Below are 15,955 nucleotides of genomic sequence, written 5' to 3' on the forward strand. Positions count from 1 at the left end.
TGGTATTTTTCAACAACAACAAAAAAGCGTGACCCTTTTAACTACAGGGGATATATAGGAAACAATCTGCATTAGGAAAGGAATGCGCTTTGTCTCCTTCTAACAGAAATTGCAAGGGATTTCCACAGTGTGAGAACAATTCATTCCAGAAAATGATATCAAATAGCTTAATTGAATATGTTATCCGATGCATTAGTCTAAAAAAAATTCACTGAACAGTATGAAAAGAGCCCTTTCTTGCCTCACATTTGCATTTACTCATTTGCATTTTGTTTCCTGCTCCATCCATATACTTAGTCAAGTTTGTCCACTCACCCACCCCTGGCATGCATCTTTTTTTTTATACTTTGATGAGGCTTGCTCCCTATAGGAAAGATTCCCTTGCGAGTCACACTTGCAGAGCAAGGATATTCAGAAGAACAAGAAACAAACATTAGCAAATGGCTAGCAGTCCTGAATATTCACCATCAGCACATAAACCTCCAAACGGAAGTGACCTCCATAAAGGATGGAGAAAGCTCAAGTTTCCGTTTTCCTAGTTATCTCTCTCTCTCTCTCTCTCTCTAACTCAGCCAATATAACCCATCCTCATTGGGCTATCCTCTGCTTCTGTCTGGGGACTTGTTCAATTAGCAGCGGGATTATAAGCAATAGAGCTAGTAAGTCAGAGTAAAGGCAAACTTCTGCATCAAAGAGAAAAATCTTGAGAAATTAAAAAAATATACCCTCTCAGTAATCCTTCTCAGCAGCAACTTCTTCCCTGTTCTGGTCATATCCCATCCAAACTGGTGTCCAATGGAGGAAAGGCAGACTTGTGTTCATGCAAAGAATACTTATGCCTCTGCATATATGTATGTGCATATGGAAGAGAGAGAGAGAGACACACACAGAATACATGCCTATATACATGCAACAAGGAGTATGCGCATGCATTGTTGAACACAATGGAGTATTTAAAATCAATGACGCGGTTCTCCCAGATGAAAGAGTCTTACATATCTAGTCCAGATGAAGAACAACATATATTTTGCATGGTCCATACTTGCAGTTCCACCACTGAATGAAACCTTTTGTTTAAAAACAACAACAACAACTCAACCTTAAAGATATTAAAGGGAAAGCAACATTGCCCTTCACACACCGTTCCCACCGCTACTTAAAGAGAAAGTGCACTTACATAGTCTAGAGGGAGAAATCAATCCCTTGGGGGCTGGATTTAAAAATAAATAGATTTATAGTTAAGGCCCAAAAGTACCATAGTGCCAACTAAATCCGAAGTTCAAGTAGAGAATTAGGCAAACACAATGGTCTTCTTATAGAAGCTAGAACCCAGAAGGAAGGTCAGTGAACTCATGCTTGTCATAGAATGCATGCTCCAGCATTAGTATTGTGTGTTGTTCAAGAGGACAATACTGGAGTTCAAGTAGTTAAGGCTGCTAAAGGCTTATTTCATTTTCAGAACAGGAAATCCCCCTGTTTCCGCCCCAGCTATGTAAGTCACACATATTACAGAAAGAGGATGTTTTCCCCCACTAAATGCTCAACTATTTCTGTGATCTGAGAAAACTGAAATAAAATGGAAATCACTCATTCCAATACCTTCCTCAAATGAATCAGCAGAGGAACAAAGGAGCAGAATCCAGAACTGTATCATGATGTCAAGTCACTGCCAACCATTACATTTTTTTTTTCAATATTAAATACTATGAAGGGCTTACTGATCAACAAGATGCCCGTGAGATTTAAGAGACAGAACACTTGGTGAGAGAAGGAAGGAAGGAAGGAAGGAAGGAAGGAAGGAAGGAAGGAAGGAAGGAAGGAAGGAAGGAAGGAAGGAAGGAAGGAAGGAAGGAAGGAAGGAAGGAAGGAAGGAAGGAAGGAAGGGCTATGTTTAAACTAAGTTGCAAAACAATCCAAGAGCTGCTTGGTGACAAGAAATTGAAAATTACCTCCTTCCCTACATTTTAACCTATTTTGCATCTTTCAAGATGATGACCAAGAACTGAGCTACACAGAGGGAACTGTGAAGTGCTTTCAATGTCTGTAAACATCATGCTGGTAGTGTCCGTCCAAACTGCACTTTCCTTTTTCTTTTTTTCTTTTTTTTTTGTAGAAAATAGTATAAATATTTTTTTTACTGTCCTGAACGTTGAGTTTAATGCATCTCTCAAGAGAAATATTCAGAATGGTGGGGTGGGAAAGTATTACTGTTTTTTCAGGAATGGATTTTGCTGGTCTATGTCACAAGTGAATTGAGTAATGATGCACTAAGAAGGTGCCTGATGATAGTCTCTGCAAAAAAACCGTCCACAAGGACAAAACAGTTCTTACAGCAAGTCCATTTTCGGTCTGTAATGTAGCAGTAGAGGTGCTTTCTGAAAAATAAACAAAATTGCTTGAAGAACTCTCTGATGCAGAACATTAATAAACAAACATGTTTTTAAGCTTAACCTTTGTTTAGGATTCTGATACCCACCACTGATGGCCCAGGAGACAGAGATACCCTCAGGCTCAATATCTCAGCAGGTTCTGCAGGGCTACTCCTAAGTGGAGGGGGCAGTGGACATTTCTGGCCTGAAGACTTTGGCAGACACTGTCTCTAAAAGTGAAGATGCCCCAAAGCCCAGCATCCCACCCACCCCTCCTTTATTTTCCTGTCCAAGCTAAAACAAAACAGTAAGATAATTTCTGACCTGAGAACATGGAAAGAGAAGGACCACAAGGAATCAGGGCATCAGATATTATTTTTATGAATGACAAAATAAAGGTTTAAAAAGTTTCAAGTGGAAAATATTAAATGCATCAATTGATTGCCAGTGCTGCATACCTTAAATCTCCATCTTGTGACAACTACAAATTTGAGAGTATGGTCCTTGCCCAGAATTTCTTCATTGCATAATATATCCAGCTGATAAAGAAACAAAAGATTTATATTTTGACTAAAGAGATTGGTTTACAAGATCCAAATAACGATCCAATTAAAACAAATTTTGTTTTGCTTTTTAATGGCATGAAATGGTACGATAGTGCAATTCAAATATTGCCTCCCATAATCTCTTCAGGTGTCTGAGACTTTTCCAATACTGTAAACTCAGCTAGGATTTTAGTTCTAACCAACAAGCTGCAAGCTGAATAATATGTATATTCTATCATTTAATTTGCCTGGTGGGTGGGAGATAAAAATTTCAGCACTTACAGGTGATGCAGTTATTTCAGGGCATAAACTTCACTCTTCACTCTGTGGATCCCCATCTGCTCCATAATGTACAAAAGGGCAGATATTCTGGCCTTACAGAAATTAACTAAAGCCAGAGTGAGAAAATTAACAAAGTGAACATATGCAAGTTCTGAGCATCATCATTTGAAAAACCTGGAAGCAAAGGCCTGAGAAAATGAATTCTAAAACTGGTAGTTTAAAAAATGAGTTCCTGATAGGATTCTATATAGGATATGTGGAAGCTAACTTAATTAGCTGTCCAGGGAATGATTATTTCCAAATAGGCAAGTTACAAGCAATAGCAAATGGTAGAAATAAGTGTCCCTTTGGATATGAAATTTCTTGCCTGCTTTTAATTTGAAAGCTACAGTCTGATGTTAGGAAGATCGAAAACTTCACACAACTATTTCAGCTATAACCTTTGTACGCCCTCAAAACATAGCAGATGTCCTACTTGACACGTAAAATTGTACATTTATTTTCTCCTTCTATTCCATCAGTTACTGATATTAAATTTTACACTTAAAATTCTCACACTCCAAAAGTTCTCACAATTTGCCAGATACCTCCAAAAAAAAAAAAAAAGCACATATTGCTTAATAATTGGAAAATCTTTTCTCTCTGGAATCTTTCAACAGAAACTAGAACTTCATTCCCACTTCCAAAGAAACCAAAGACGAAATTTCTCACAAACTGTGGAATATTTCAAGAAATGCAAGCATGAGTATTTCTCAACTTTGGCAATGTTAAGATGTGTGGACTTCAATTTGCAGTTGCTGGTTGATTAATTCTAGGAGTTGAAGTCCACACATCTAAAAATCACCAAGACCAAGAAATACTGATATAGATCAAAATGAGCTTGCTCCACTACAGTCGAAGTGAGGAAAAAAGGAAACTGAGATACCTGGGTGAACAACATTTTCAATGGAAACAAGCAATAAGGAGAGGAAACCTTACATTTATCAACAGATTATACTAACTGTGTGTGTGTGTGTGTGTTTTTTTTTTTTTCTTAGTCAAGCCTGCGAATCAAATGCAGGTTGAATTGTTGGCAAAAATCTTTCTGCCTTTCATAAAATCCATGATTTTCCAAAATCATTATACTGAGGGTTATTTTCTTGACTTCAAGTTGATTTTCCAACAAAATAAAGAGTCTCTGCATGTTAATTCATAGACCTTAATTAAGATGTATTAGAACATTTTGCTGCTTTCAAGACAATGTTGACTGCTGGCAATTAACTGGACAAATCCCTGAACACACTAATGAAAAATGAGTGAGTCTCAATTTTCTTGCAAACTTTTTTCTTGGCAAAGTTTGTCATTGCCTTCTTCCTAGAGGTTGGAAAGAGTGACTGACCCAAGATCATCCAGCTGGCTTTGTGCCTAACATGGGACTAGAACTCATGGCCTTCCAATTGATAGCCTGGCTCTTTAACCACTACACCAAACTGGCTGTATCTTACTCAAAAGTCCTGCCAAGTAAGAATCAGAAAATACTTTTCCTCAAATGTATGTAAGCCAATGTGTTTATAAGCTAATGAAAAATGAGTGAGACTCAATTTTCTTGCAATAGATATAGCAGATAACCTATATGGCTTTCAAGATATTATTTAAATAAATGCATGACATTTTAGCAGACATTAGTTATAACAGATTTTCTTCAATTATTTGCACTGAATTTTTACATATTCTCTTTCACAATCCATTCACAATAACATATGTAATTTAAAATCAAAGTTTAAACTGGCAACTTTTTTTATTTTTAAAGGAAATTATTGTGACCTTCAGAATTCATATAAACAGCTGAAGGCACTTGCTTGTTCTGCACAAAGAGAGTACATTGTCAATTTTAAACTCATCTCTGCTAAAGGTCTCCGCATGAATTTTTCTCATGAGATATATTTACATTAATGCTTCAAGTGCAAATTAAAGAATATTGGGAAGCTTCAGAACCACATTTGAAAAGCTTAATATCTGTTAAGGTACTGCTTCAATTATTATACATTAGTTAAGTGACTGAAACAGCAATTCTGTTTTAGGAAAAAAATCAACCATCTCTAAGGATTTAATACGACTTTTTAAGAAAAAAAAAGTTATAGAGTTGTTGTTTTTCTAAATCAGCCACACTTTTTTTGTTTCTCTTTGCTTTACTCTATTCAGCACTGATTACCTCATTAAATGAAGAAAGATTAAGTTTTTTGGCAATGAACTTCTTTAGATGCAAGACTGTAGCTTGTGCTGAGCAACGAATCCATTTTCTCTTCAATCCACGCAATTTGCTACTGTTGCATTCCAAGCAGATGCTTACCTTTAAGGAAAGAGCCAATACAGGTTAGAATCTAGGTTCTCATTTCGTAGCAGCAGAAGCAGAGAATTCTAAACTGCATGAGGCCCACGTTACGTAACAAGGATCAGTGGCGGGTCTGCTTAAATTCAGAAGGGAGCCTATCTGGCAATCCTAGCGACAAAGAACGGTTTTCTGTGATCGGAAAATCCTCCAACTGAAATCTGGAAGAGCTTAAGGACAGAAAGGGAAAGAGTGCACTAGAAAGGGTTGTTGTAATATGCTCTAAAGCCGTGATGGTGAACCTATGGCACACGTGCCACAGGTCGCACGCAGAGCCATTTGTGCGGGCACGCGAGCCCCAGCCAAACTTACCTGCACTGTGCATGCATGCGCCTCCCAGCTGATTTTCGGCCCGTTTGAGGCCGTTTTCACCCTCCCGGAGGCTCAAAGAAAGCCTCTGCAGCCTTGGGAGGCTGAAAAACGGGCCTTTAGGAAATACCACAAGTGCTGAAACAGGCCCGTTTTCGGCCTCCCGGGGCTGCAGAGGCTTCTCTCGAGCCTCCAGGAGGGCAAAAACGGCCTCAAATGGGCCGAAAATCAGCTGGGAGGTGTGCACGTGCTCAGTGCAGGTAAGGGGGTGGGGGATGTTGCACGCGCATGTGCAGGGGGGCGGGCGCATTGCATTGTAGGTGCCAGCACTTTGGGGACACCACAACAAAAAGGTTCGCCATCACTGCTGTAAGGTATTTTCTCTATGATCCTTGGAGAAATATTCACTAAGGTAGGAACAATTGTCTATCAAAATGAATTAAATCATTTGTTTGCGGGGGGGTGAATTCCTTCACTGTGAACAGTTTCTTATTGTGTGCAGTTGCTGGTTTAGTAAAGGTTGTGCATACACCGTTTTACTAATCCCATAGACATTTGGATCTATGCTCATCCTAGAATCTCCAGGTTCCATAAAATTTTATTTTTTTATGTAGACAGACAGACAGACAGACACACACACGCGCGCACACACACACACAAAAACATTACCAAACCTGGAGATTCTAGGATGAGCATAGATCCAAACATCCATAGGATTAATAAAATGGTGTATGCACAACCTTTACTAAACAATATAAGTTCCTCTCTGCCTAAGGCCTTTCCAACTAGAACACTGAGGGATAAGTCCCAGGTCTTCTGCTTCCAGTTATTCCCAGATGTAAAGCACAGATACAGTTGGTCAACTTTACATTCTCCAGTTCAAACCAACGTAAATTATGCAGCAAGGAAAAATGTTGTGTAAAATGAATACAAGTAATCCTTGACTTACAACCACAAATGAGCCCAAAATTTATATTGCTAAGTAAAACAGTTAAGTGAATCGTGGCGGTTGTGAGGTTAGTAACATGGCTGTTAATTAATGGCTTCTCCGTTGACTTTGCTTGTCTGAAGGTCGCAAAAGGTAATCACACATGATCCATGGATGCTGCAACCGTCATATATATGAGTCAGTTGCCAAGCGCATGAATTTTGATCACATGACCATGAGGTTGCTGAAATGGTTGTAAGTGTGAAAAATGGTCATAAGACACTTTGTTAGTGCTATTGTAACATTTCATTTGAACTAAATGAACTGTTGCAACTCTAAGACTACCTGTAACACTTTATTCGTGCGCAATGTTCTAGCTCTTCAGGGGTTAAATTTTGAGATTTAATGAAGTAGGTAATTCAACCTACTGCTCCAAACTATTGTGAATGAAAAACAATTACTTTTTCTTTCAAAGAATTTTGAATAACTCCCCTCATTTATTTTTGCCCAGAAAAAAAATCGAGGATTGATGCCAGAGATTCCAGTCAAGTTTGGGAAATCACAACCAACCATTCTTAGGATTTAAAAAAAATATGGTATCCTAGGACATTCTTGCTTTCATTTGTGACAATTTCAAACATTTCTTCTAAAAATGAACCTCCCTAGTTATTAATGGAAACGATTTCCTTGAAAGGATCATTGTTATTTGGAAGGTATTTTAAGAAAAAAAAAATAAAGAAAAAAAAACCCCTATAACTTTAAACATGTATTTCTATACTTGGGCAGCTGCCAAAGGTGTGAACTTCAGCTCTTAGAATTATCCAGGCAGCGTATTGAGAATGCTGGGAGTCAACTCTACACATATGGAAATTCCCTCACTGAGAAATGCTGTCTTAAACTACCAAAAAGGGAAACAACTGCTAGTTCAAAGGTTATATTTCAACAATACCTGTTCATCACTTCTGTGATAATCGTTATCTTCTTCCTGTTTCTCTTCTGATGTTTCTTTGTTTGTGTTCTCATCTGCTTTATTTTCCCCTTATAACAAAAGCATAGAGAGGCTCTGTTATGAACGGGAAGACTCCAAAGATAGAAATATTTGCATGAAACAAAATGAAATCAAGATCAACAGCTTTTTCAGAATGAAGCCTGTTGGTCACACAGAAGTCAAATCTCTTGAAATCTCTGCAGCAGTGCTGGTATGCTACCGGTTCAGCCCGGTTCAGCCAAACTGGTAGCAAAAATTCCTGCTGGTTCAGCTCAACTGGTAGTAAAAAAAAAAAAAAAAAGCCTCCGAGGATCACCTGAGAGGAGAAAGAATAGAAAAGCAGAGGATCAGCCCTCCCACCTGCTCCTGCGCTTTTCTCTTCTTTTATCCTCTCGGCTGATTGGCGCTACAGGCCTCGGTTGGTGTGCGGAAAGCTGCACGCGTATGATCACTGAACCAGTAGTGGAACAGGTAGGATACTGCTGCTCTGCAGTATCGACATTATATTTTGCTAAGCTGTGCTACTTGGTAAATTCTATCCTAAAATATATTTGCAAGCTATTTTTGCACTGAGAAATTTGCAGTCTATCTATTCAATTTATATAGCTGACTATCTTACATATGTGATGTTATGTACATTACAATGTTAAAACACACACACACACAAATCAACCCAATTGTTTAAAGTCCAACCCTGTCGCTCAAGTGTAACCTAAGAAGCTCAACCAATTCATAGCAAGGTCAAAATAAAGGAGAATTCTACAGTCAGCAAGCCATCTTTACTACATATTTGAGACAAAGTAGCCCTCTGGATTTATTTACTTTTATTTATGTATTTATGAAATTTATTAGTTGCTTATCTCGTATCCAACGAAACTAGGTGCTTTATCCTTGTAGAGTGGCACAATCTTCTGCAGTGATGCTATGCTCTGTTACGAATACAGTTCTGTCACTGGCTCTGGTGCACCAATAAACACTTTCCCAGCGGAGCTAAGTCTAGCAATGTTATCTGCCTCAGAATTAGCAGCATAAATTCTCCAAGGAATTGCCCTCAAAGGAAGCGGTTGCCACAAGACTTACCTAACAGCCTTAGCACATAAAAAGGCACACATTTTTGGAATGTTATTAAATTCAGCAAGCTCACGGGACTTGATTATTGATCATCAAACTTGCTGCCTTGGAACAGTCTAATTGACAAGAACAACCAGTTTGCAGTAGTCTGTGAAGATTTTAAAGTAGGATTTTGGTCCTAGATCAGGAGAGAGCAACCTATGGCCAGGAAGTCTCAACACTCCATTTGTAGCTCTTTCCCAATCCCAGAGTCAAGGGGGTTGAATATTTAAGACCTTCTTTATTTTATTGTTATTATCCACATAAATTAGCCACATAAATCAGTGCAGCCTTATCTACACTAGTGATTTCTTAGCAAAACTACTGTGCCCCATATTGACACGCACAGAACTTTGTAAACTAACAAATCTTGCAAGGGTCATCTTCCTGGCATCAGATTTTGGATCTTAATGTTTATATTAATGCTTATCTATCTCTTGATGCCCATAATTATGTGTGAAATCACAAAGTGGGTTTCTGACAGTGAAAAGGTTGCTAAACCCTATCCTACCACAGAGGTTCTCAATCTTTTTTGTTCTAGTGGGAGTACATGAAATTTTGGAAGAGTGTTATGCTTTCATCAAATTGTTAGCCATTTTTACAAGATAGCCACAATTTATGGGTACTATAAGACTAAATAGAGAGGCTATATATGCACAAATAATGGGGCCAGTTCTACAATTTTGGGCCATTCCAAAGCTTGGAGAGAAATCCAGCTGTGTAGATCTTGTTGAAAACACATGGATCAGAAAATTAGTGAATTTTCAGCTTTCCAGTCAAGTACTCACAGCAAAGCACTAATTTACTCAAGAAATTGACAGTTTATATTTCTTTAGCAAGGTTGTGATAAATGTACTATATTAAACTAATCTAGTTAAACAAAGAGCAAACAATTTCCTTTGGCAAGCACAGTAATTACTCTGAAAAAAACAAGCACATGCATTTCTATTTACCATTACGGTGAGTATCTAAATGCTGCTTGGCTGAGCACGTCTCCCCTTTGATGTCACCTGGTACTTCCATGCCCAATTTGTGGTAGAATTCCCTCTGCTTTTTCATTTCCGCTGTTTAACATTTTAAAATAGTGTCTTTAGCTAAGAATGTGGACTTCATCAACTCAAGCAAACATTGTATTCCTCTCCCTTGTTTAGAATATGTAACAAGAGCCCCCTCTAACGTTCAAATGCATTTTTTGTGGCCAACTCGTAACACAACTGGATTTTAAGAACATCCCATATAATGCAATACTACTTTTCAAGTGTTACATCCCACATTAAGCTGACCCAATACTCTTCCTCTCACTTGTCTACTTGTTCAATAACATTTGGCAAAAATTAGAATCCAGGGAACATTCTTTTTGTTTTACAAAATTTATTTATGCATTCATCTTTATGAATTTTGAAAATCACCTCCCTCTCCTATTTCCACACATCAGAGATGTATGTTCTCCAACCACACTTTTGGAATAGAGTCTAGCAACTGGGAGTTAACTTCTTACATTAGTCTTCTGACAAAGTAACATTGGATTGATCAAAAATATGATCCCCCAGCTGTTATTTTATAATATAATTTTCAAAATCCTAACCATATTTATAGTCCATCTATCACAGATTCAAAATATTTCTGTGAAATAATTAAATGTGCAATTGGACACTTTAATTGCTCCTATACTATCAAAATTACCTCTGTATTCATTTTATGTTTATAAATATGAAGAACTTGGGAGATGCCAATATTCTTTCAGATTTAGAAAATGCCCTGGGCATTGCCAGGAACATTTACATTGTAAAACCTGTCTCTGTCAATTGCTTCTATTGTTTTTTAGAAAAATACATTTTTGAGTTATATGACTAAAATGAAGATACAACCAACCATTTACTGAAAATACTTTAACTTTTTACTGATTAATGTTGAGGATCCCTGCCTCTTCATTCCTCTTCAGATCTTGTAAGCCATCTTATACAATTTATGATATTATGGGGACAAGGAATGGAGAAATTTAGAGCAATACCAGTTATACTGGTTGGGGAATTCTGGGAACTGAAGTCTACCTATCTAGAGCATATCTAGGTTGGGAAAGGCTTCTTTGATTTTTCTTTTCAATCCTGAGGATTCTGCCATCACATTTAAAAAATAAAACTTTTGTCGTGGGCTCCAATGTGTGGTTGTCCTTGCTTTGGAAAGCAAGCAAGTAAAGTGAAGCAACAGTAAATTGCATTTACCAAAACCATTTGACAGAGGGAATTTATTCAGATATAAATGTCTTTTGAACAGTTTACTGTTGTCTTACCTTCTTGAAGACCTGGAACAAGCTTGTAAACAATATCCTGCATTGTTCTGTCATGACTGACAAGACAAAAAACGAGAAATTAAAATGGTTATTGTAAAGACCTATAATAAATCTTTATATATTTACACTATTAGGATAACTGAAAAATATCCTCTTCCTTTGGACACAAATGAAAGGGAAACTTTAAAAAGGGGGGAAAGGGGGGGGTTCCCTATATCTATTTCCATTTTGCTGAAATAGAATGGAAAAATCCAAAAATCATAGGCCCATTCTTTTGCCCAATTCATGTTTTAGAAAAGGCACATCCAGGAGATTTCTGCATGTATTTCTTTTAACATAATACTTACCCAATATACTGGAGAGGGTGACTCTGGTGTATTACTATCCTGCACGTGGGGCAGGTATTATTTTCCTCCAAATACTTTACCAAGCAACTCCTGCAAACTGTTTTACAAAAAATATATATATTATACCAGTTAAAATGATTGTAAGGTGACATTTTCATCTGCTAATAACACTTAAACTCTGCACATAATTGAACCTGTATGGCTCAAGGGAGCAAAGTTAAACGATGTCACTGTTTCAGTTATGGATGCAGAACCAAATGGTTGCACTCAAAGTCCAGTTTTAACAAACACAGAAACTGCCCAAAAAGAGTGCTGTTAGTCTAATGAACATTTTATAAGCAGTACTTTCTTTTTCTGAATAAACTTAGCATATCCCAAATTTGCATCAGAAAAATGCCAATATAAAGATTTCAGAAATTAAATCAATGTCAGTGTTGTCATTTGAGATATTTTAAGACTGTAATCAATTTATAAACATTGTGAGTTCATTTCAAAATGAAATGACAGCTACTGTCCTATAAGCAGACTTTTTTTTAAGAAAAAGGAGTATTATTTAATATTTATAATGATAGATAATTAGTCTTATTTAAAAGTAAACACTGAAATATATGCAACAGCATGGCATAATTGGTTGTTGACTGTGAGTATACTTGCAACCAAGCTTATTCTGAAGCCAATGATTGCTGTTGGAAAAGTGAAACTTCCTCAGTAATAATTCAATTAACATTTCGCTGGATCTTCGACTCTTGAAAAGTGACAATACCAAAGACTAAAAACTGCAGTTAAACAGTGCCATCTACTTTTCATACATGATGATACACATTCTAGCAGGTGCATGAGCAAACTTGTGATAGTGTTTACAAAACAGAGAAGAAGATATTTCTTTCAAAGGGAAACTCGGAAAGGATGAGGGTAAATCCACACACACACATACAAGACCTTGAAAATCTAGTTTTATGCCCAAGCCTGGGGCCACAGCCATGTGACAGAGCCTATTCCTATCCCTGCTCCTTCCAATTCCTACTTCTTCAGAGCCTCCTTGAAGAATGTGTGTTAACACATTTGGGCATCCTCTGCACAACAGCTTGTAACTGACCAATCCTTTCAACCCAGAAGCATCCAAAGTGTAGTGAGGTGCTCATTCATATGTATGTATGTATGCAAGTATGTATGTATGTAATGTATGTTGTGCATCACCCAGAGTCATGTGTCTGAGATGAGGCCATCATATAATTTAAATAAATAAAGCATTATTATCATTTTCATATGTGAGTAATCTACATTTAGTTTCACAGTCTAAGATGGGGAAAAGTTAATAATTCAAATCCTAACCAAGGACCTAAGAATTATTAAGGTAGCATCTAGGAATGTAGGCAGTTCCAAGCAGGGTTGTTTTTTGTTAAATGAAGGTGTTCAAGTCCGATAAATTCAATATTTTCAGATATCAAGTTGTTTAGGTATTGCTCCGAGGGCTCCAATCATAAACGGTATAGGAACTGATTTCCATAAGCATTCAACTTCGATCTGCAAGTCCTGGTATTTTGTAATTTTTTCCAATTGCTTTTCCACAATCCTAGCATCACCTGGTACAGCAACATCAATGAACCACAGTTTCTTCTATTCCATAACTGTTATATAAGGCACGTTATGAAAAAGCTGTCTGTTTGGATCGTAGCATCCTGTAAGATCTTAACCTGCTCATTTTCCAACACCTTCTTAACTTGATGGTCCCAGTAGTATTTACTACATTCAAAACTAAACCTCTAATAAAAGTTTCCAGTGAATAATTTTAGCAATTTGATCATGACCTGCTTATAAACCCTTTGTGACATTTTGCCGTAGACATTGATCAAATGGTCAAATGCCATAGACATTGATCAAATTGATCAAATGTTTCATCCTTTTCACTACAAAGGTGACATTTGCCGTTGTCTGTTACATGTTGAATTTTCACCTTCTTCCTTTCCAAACCAACAGGCCCTATTCACAGTCACATATGCCCTAGACACCTTCTGCCTTGACTGGTGCTATGAGCTCTAGATGGGGCTGCCCTTGAAAAGTATTCAGAAGCTTCAAGTGGCTCAAAATGCAGTGACCCGCATTATTTATTCTAGATTTACACATGTGTCACCCCTCCTGCAATAGCTTGATTGTCTGCTGATTTGCTTCCAGGTCCAATTCAAGATGCTGATTATCACTTTTAAAGCACCTACCGGGAGCCAGGTTATTTGAAGGACTGAATTTTCCCAGTTCCATCTACCCGACCCACCAGAGAGGAGATGCCTGGAATGCTAAGGGTTCCCTCTCCTAAAGAGGTGTATCTATTGGGACCAAGAAGGCCATTCTCCATGGTAGCTCCCTCCTCTGTGGAACATCATCCCTACAAAAATAAGATTGGCCCCCACGTTAACACTCCTTCTCAAGACCCTGAAGGCATGGTTTTGCCAGCAGGCCTAGGAATCCCCAGGGTGATATAGAGCAGGGGTTGCCAACCTTTTGGACCTCAGGGACCACCAAACTCATAATTTTAAATCTCAGGGACCACTAACCGGTTCTGTGGGTGTGGCCTAATTTGTGGGTGTGGCTTGGTGGTCATGTGATTGGCTGGGCATGGCTTGTATGTAAATATTATAAATATTTATATATTGAATTTTTTATTTAAAAAAGAGTAACTTTTACCCAAAATCAGGCAAAGCAGGCAGGCAGACTGAGTTGCTCACAGAATCATATGGTGATCTATCTATCTGCCATCGGCTAGCTCAGTCTCTTAAATGTGCTTGCCGTGAGTCTGCACTGAATAATAGAACCTTCAGTCCTAAGGAAGGTTCGGCTGTGCTTAAAAGCAGAGCCAAAGATCTAAAGACTAGCTGGAAAGCAAGAAATCCAACCATTTCCTGCTTCCTCTCTAATCTAAATCTCCCAGCACAGCAGAACAGCTGATGGTCGGAAAAAGGAAAAATAGCAATTTAGCAGGCAAGTTTGCCGGGTAAGGAGTGAGTGGGCAGGGAGGGTTCCCGTGGGCCATGTGGGTGGCGCAGCCTTGTGTTTCTGCACAGCCTGGATTAATTGCTTTGGGGGGGGTGCTCTGGGGTGAGATTTCTCTGCGGCCCACCAAAATTTTCTCACGGCCCACTGGTTGGCAACCGCTGATATAGAACCCATCAAGTAGTTCATTTGACTGTTGCTGCCGGGAGGGAGGGATTTATTGGTTTTTGTATTGGGGTTTTATTTCTATAAGACACCTAGAGACAACATGAACAAGTTGGGTTGACGTATACATTTTCTAAATAATTAGGTGTGAGCTCAAGGAGCCAAAAGAAAAGCCACTAGAAGGAAGTTCTTGGTTTTGGAAGAACTGAATAATGGCAAGTTCTATAAAGATGAGATACATTTTATTTTATCCATTCTTTCTTTTCACAAAAAAGGAGGGTCTTTAATACGCCATCATATCCAATATATCCCAAATGCAAAAAATTAAAAACTAGAAAAACCAAAGAAAGATTTGAATTTAAGGATGGTAGGTGATTAAATGCAGTGCAGCTATACCTGAGGTAGAGGTTTATTGCAAGCGTCTCAGCTATTTGACCATCATGTAATTATACATTACATAATTCTCATTAACTAACCCTGCAAGCTGTCAGTTTTGAAAGACAGTCTAGCACTCAAATTAGATCCCATCATCCTTGTTAAACAAAGCCGTAATTGCATCTATCAATTCCTATATAACCTGGCAAATATTGTTTTAACCAAATCATGTATTTGTTATCTAATATCCTTTCATGCACTGTCAGCAAAATTATCTTAACTGTATTAGCTACAGATCTGCGCATTCGGTTCAAAGGGGGGGAAATGATGCCTTCGCAGTAGCAATTAGAAATACATTATGACTTTCAGAAAAAGAGCATCACAACCTTTACATCAGGCTCTTTAGTAAAAGCTCCCTTTTCAGCATTCCTAGGTATGTACCTGAAGGAGCCATTACCTTCTGTTTTAAGGGGGGGGGGAAAAGTTCAGAACATTATATGTTGTCACATATTTACATCCTCTCTTAGATGAATAAGTAAGAGATCTTAACACTTCAGTTCAGAGCAGAGGTTTTTTACTGATATGTTCTGGTCTCTAGAAAGATAATAAGGTGCCTAAGTTTCTTCTGCAAGAGTAGAACTGTGTATATATATATATCAGCCTTCATTTACTTGCTTCTCAGAGAATTATACAGCATCCAAATATTATGGGATTAATTGAGGGAAAACCTTTTCAGATATTAACAGAACTGCACAACTGGCTCACATTGGTTGCCCCACTGGTTGGTTCACTAGCTGAAAGTGGGCACCTTTTCGGCAAACCAAGTGTGGGAATTTTAAAAAAAACAATGAAGATTTGGACAATTCCTATTCCTTCCAGAAGCAGGTAGAATAG

The 15,955-nt window shown here is 37.9% G+C and overlaps 1 protein-coding gene across 3 annotated transcripts in view; it reads right to left on the reverse strand.

The window, feature by feature from the left end:
- Positions 1-334: 334 nt before the first annotated feature.
- PCGF3 (polycomb group ring finger 3) overlaps positions 335-15,955 on the reverse strand; it is a 66,802-nt gene continuing 51,181 nt past the window's right edge. For all 3 annotated transcript variants that reach the window (XM_087957435.1, XM_087957436.1, XM_087957437.1), the window contains exons 4-10: positions 11,537-11,633; positions 11,190-11,245; positions 9,853-9,963; positions 7,751-7,839; positions 5,388-5,525; positions 2,828-2,908; positions 335-2,375 (exon numbers count right to left, since the gene is read on the reverse strand). In XM_087957435.1, coding sequence (XP_087813561.1) covers positions 2,328-2,375; positions 2,828-2,908; positions 5,388-5,525; positions 7,751-7,839; positions 9,853-9,963; positions 11,190-11,245; positions 11,537-11,633 — 620 coding nt within the window. In that variant the 3' untranslated portion in view covers positions 335-2,327. The remainder of the gene's footprint in view (positions 2,376-2,827; positions 2,909-5,387; positions 5,526-7,750; positions 7,840-9,852; positions 9,964-11,189; positions 11,246-11,536; positions 11,634-15,955) is intronic.

This window comes from Notechis scutatus, chromosome 2, assembly GCF_049901735.1.
Source record: "Notechis scutatus isolate UNSWTSFEM ecotype Mainland chromosome 2, rNotScu1.2, whole genome shotgun sequence".
Lineage (NCBI taxonomy): Eukaryota > Metazoa > Chordata > Lepidosauria > Squamata > Elapidae > Notechis > Notechis scutatus.